At 42.0% G+C, this 1,918-nt stretch overlaps 1 protein-coding gene across 1 annotated transcript in view; it reads left to right on the forward strand.

Moving 5' to 3' along the window:
* Nucleotides 1-1,918, forward strand: part of LOC106872590 (uncharacterized) — a 6,076-nt gene that overhangs the window by 3,348 nt on the left and 810 nt on the right. The window contains exons 2-3 of the mRNA XM_014919664.2: nt 377-484; nt 1,005-1,121. Of these exons, the coding sequence (XP_014775150.1) occupies nt 377-484; nt 1,005-1,121 (225 nt within the window). The remainder of the gene's footprint in view (nt 1-376; nt 485-1,004; nt 1,122-1,918) is intronic.

Raw genomic sequence — 1,918 nt, forward strand, 5'->3', positions numbered from 1 at the left:
CATGTGGAATTTCTTCTAGCTCTTTACATTCTGAATTCAAATCTCATTGGGATTTTTCCCTTCATTCTTTTGGGAAGGAGGGGTTGATAAAATAAAGTACCAGTTAAGTACTGGGGGTCAATGAACTTGACTAATGCCCTCTCCCTAAAACTACTGGCCTTTGTCCCAAGATCTGAAACAAAAATTATTTTTGTTGTTGTTCTTGTTTTTATCAATGATGATGAGGATGATGATGATGATGATGACGGCATCATCACCATCATCATCATCACCCTCCTCCTCCTCCTCCTCCTCCTCCTCCTCCTCATCATCATCATCATCATCATCATCATCATCATCAGTGCTAATATTATTAATATTTTACTCTTTTTTTCAGGTGATGATTGTTTGAATGGTAAAAATGATTGTTCAAATGTGTTCCCATGTGGTAACAATGCTCTCTGCTTCACCAACGGGGTATTTTACTGCATTGAACCCATCATAGGTAAGTAGACTCTTCCAATCTAATACAGCAGGCTGTTCCATTTTATATAGACAAGGGAGTGCTGAAAAGTCCCTGGGTTTGGATAAAAGAATATACAGATAGGATCAGTTAATTATGATTTTATTCAACATATTCCCCTCTCAGATTCACACACTTATTGCAGTGGTCCCTCAGTCTTTTTAAGCCCTGTAAAAAAACTTGGAAGGTTGGGTCTCCAACCAGGCCTTTTGCAATACCCTTAAAGCCAGAAACTTTTCAGCACACACACACACACACACACACACATTACATAACTGGCTTCCGCACAGTTTTTGTCTTCCAAATTCACTCAGAAGGCATTGGTCGGCCCACAGCTATAGTAGAAGACACTTGCCTAAGGTGCTGTGCAGTGAGATAGACTCCCCCCCCCCACCGCACATGGTTGCTAAGAAAGCTTCCTAACCTTAAAGCCATGCCTACTCCTAGTGAAAGACAGTTATTCATTATCAATATCTAAGGTTGTTGCATTTTTTCCTTCCAGATGTTTGTGCAGTACCAGATGTGGAAACTGCCTGTCTACCCAACTGCGGTTCAGGGTGGATACCCCTATTCAATACGACATGTAAGGCTGGTGTGTGTTGTGTTAAGGTGCCAACATGTAAGTGGTTTGTTTTATTTCTCACTTGGTCTGTACTACTGCAATATTGTAACAGTAGAGTGGAATGGAGCAGTGAAGTGTGTGTGTATGTACGTGTGTATGGTTGGACTGCTCTTGGGCACCACTGGTAACATGTAACCCAATACAACCTGTCGCTTGGTGGGGTCATTGACGACTAAACTGGCAACCCCATCAAACTTGCTCGGTGAGGAGGGTGATTGTTGGACATCCTGCACGACGGAAAATAAAACCTGTCAAAGGGCGGAAGAGCTCATGAGCAGTTAATGGCCATCCAACAATATGTGTACATGTGTATGTATGCATGCATATATGTATGTATGTATGTATGCATGCATGTATGTATGTATGTATGCGCGGGGACGTGGAAATACCTGGGTTGGTGTCCAGGCATGCGGTTGGCCCACTGGGAGTGAGAGGCCCCTCTGTTGTTGTCACATCTCTCTAGGAGAGGGAAACTCTAAGAGAAAACCTGCGACACTGACAATATTCAATGATGCTGAGTAGTTCTTCTTTTCAAGTTTATGTTGTCCATGTTCAGAGAGTGGGAATGGATTGGTGCAAGTCCTTTTCCCAATATAAAAAAACATCATGTGCAGGCATCGCTTACAAAATTGTAAGACCTATCACAAAAATGGCTAGTCATAGCCTTCGCATGTTTGGGACTTTCAATATTCGAACAACGAGTTTGCAGCCATCATGTATGCATGTTTATGTAACATACACACACACACACACACACACACACACACACACACACACACATATATACATATATA

Source organism: Octopus bimaculoides, chromosome 22, assembly GCF_001194135.2.
Source record: "Octopus bimaculoides isolate UCB-OBI-ISO-001 chromosome 22, ASM119413v2, whole genome shotgun sequence".
In the NCBI taxonomy this organism is placed as follows: domain Eukaryota; kingdom Metazoa; phylum Mollusca; class Cephalopoda; order Octopoda; family Octopodidae; genus Octopus; species Octopus bimaculoides.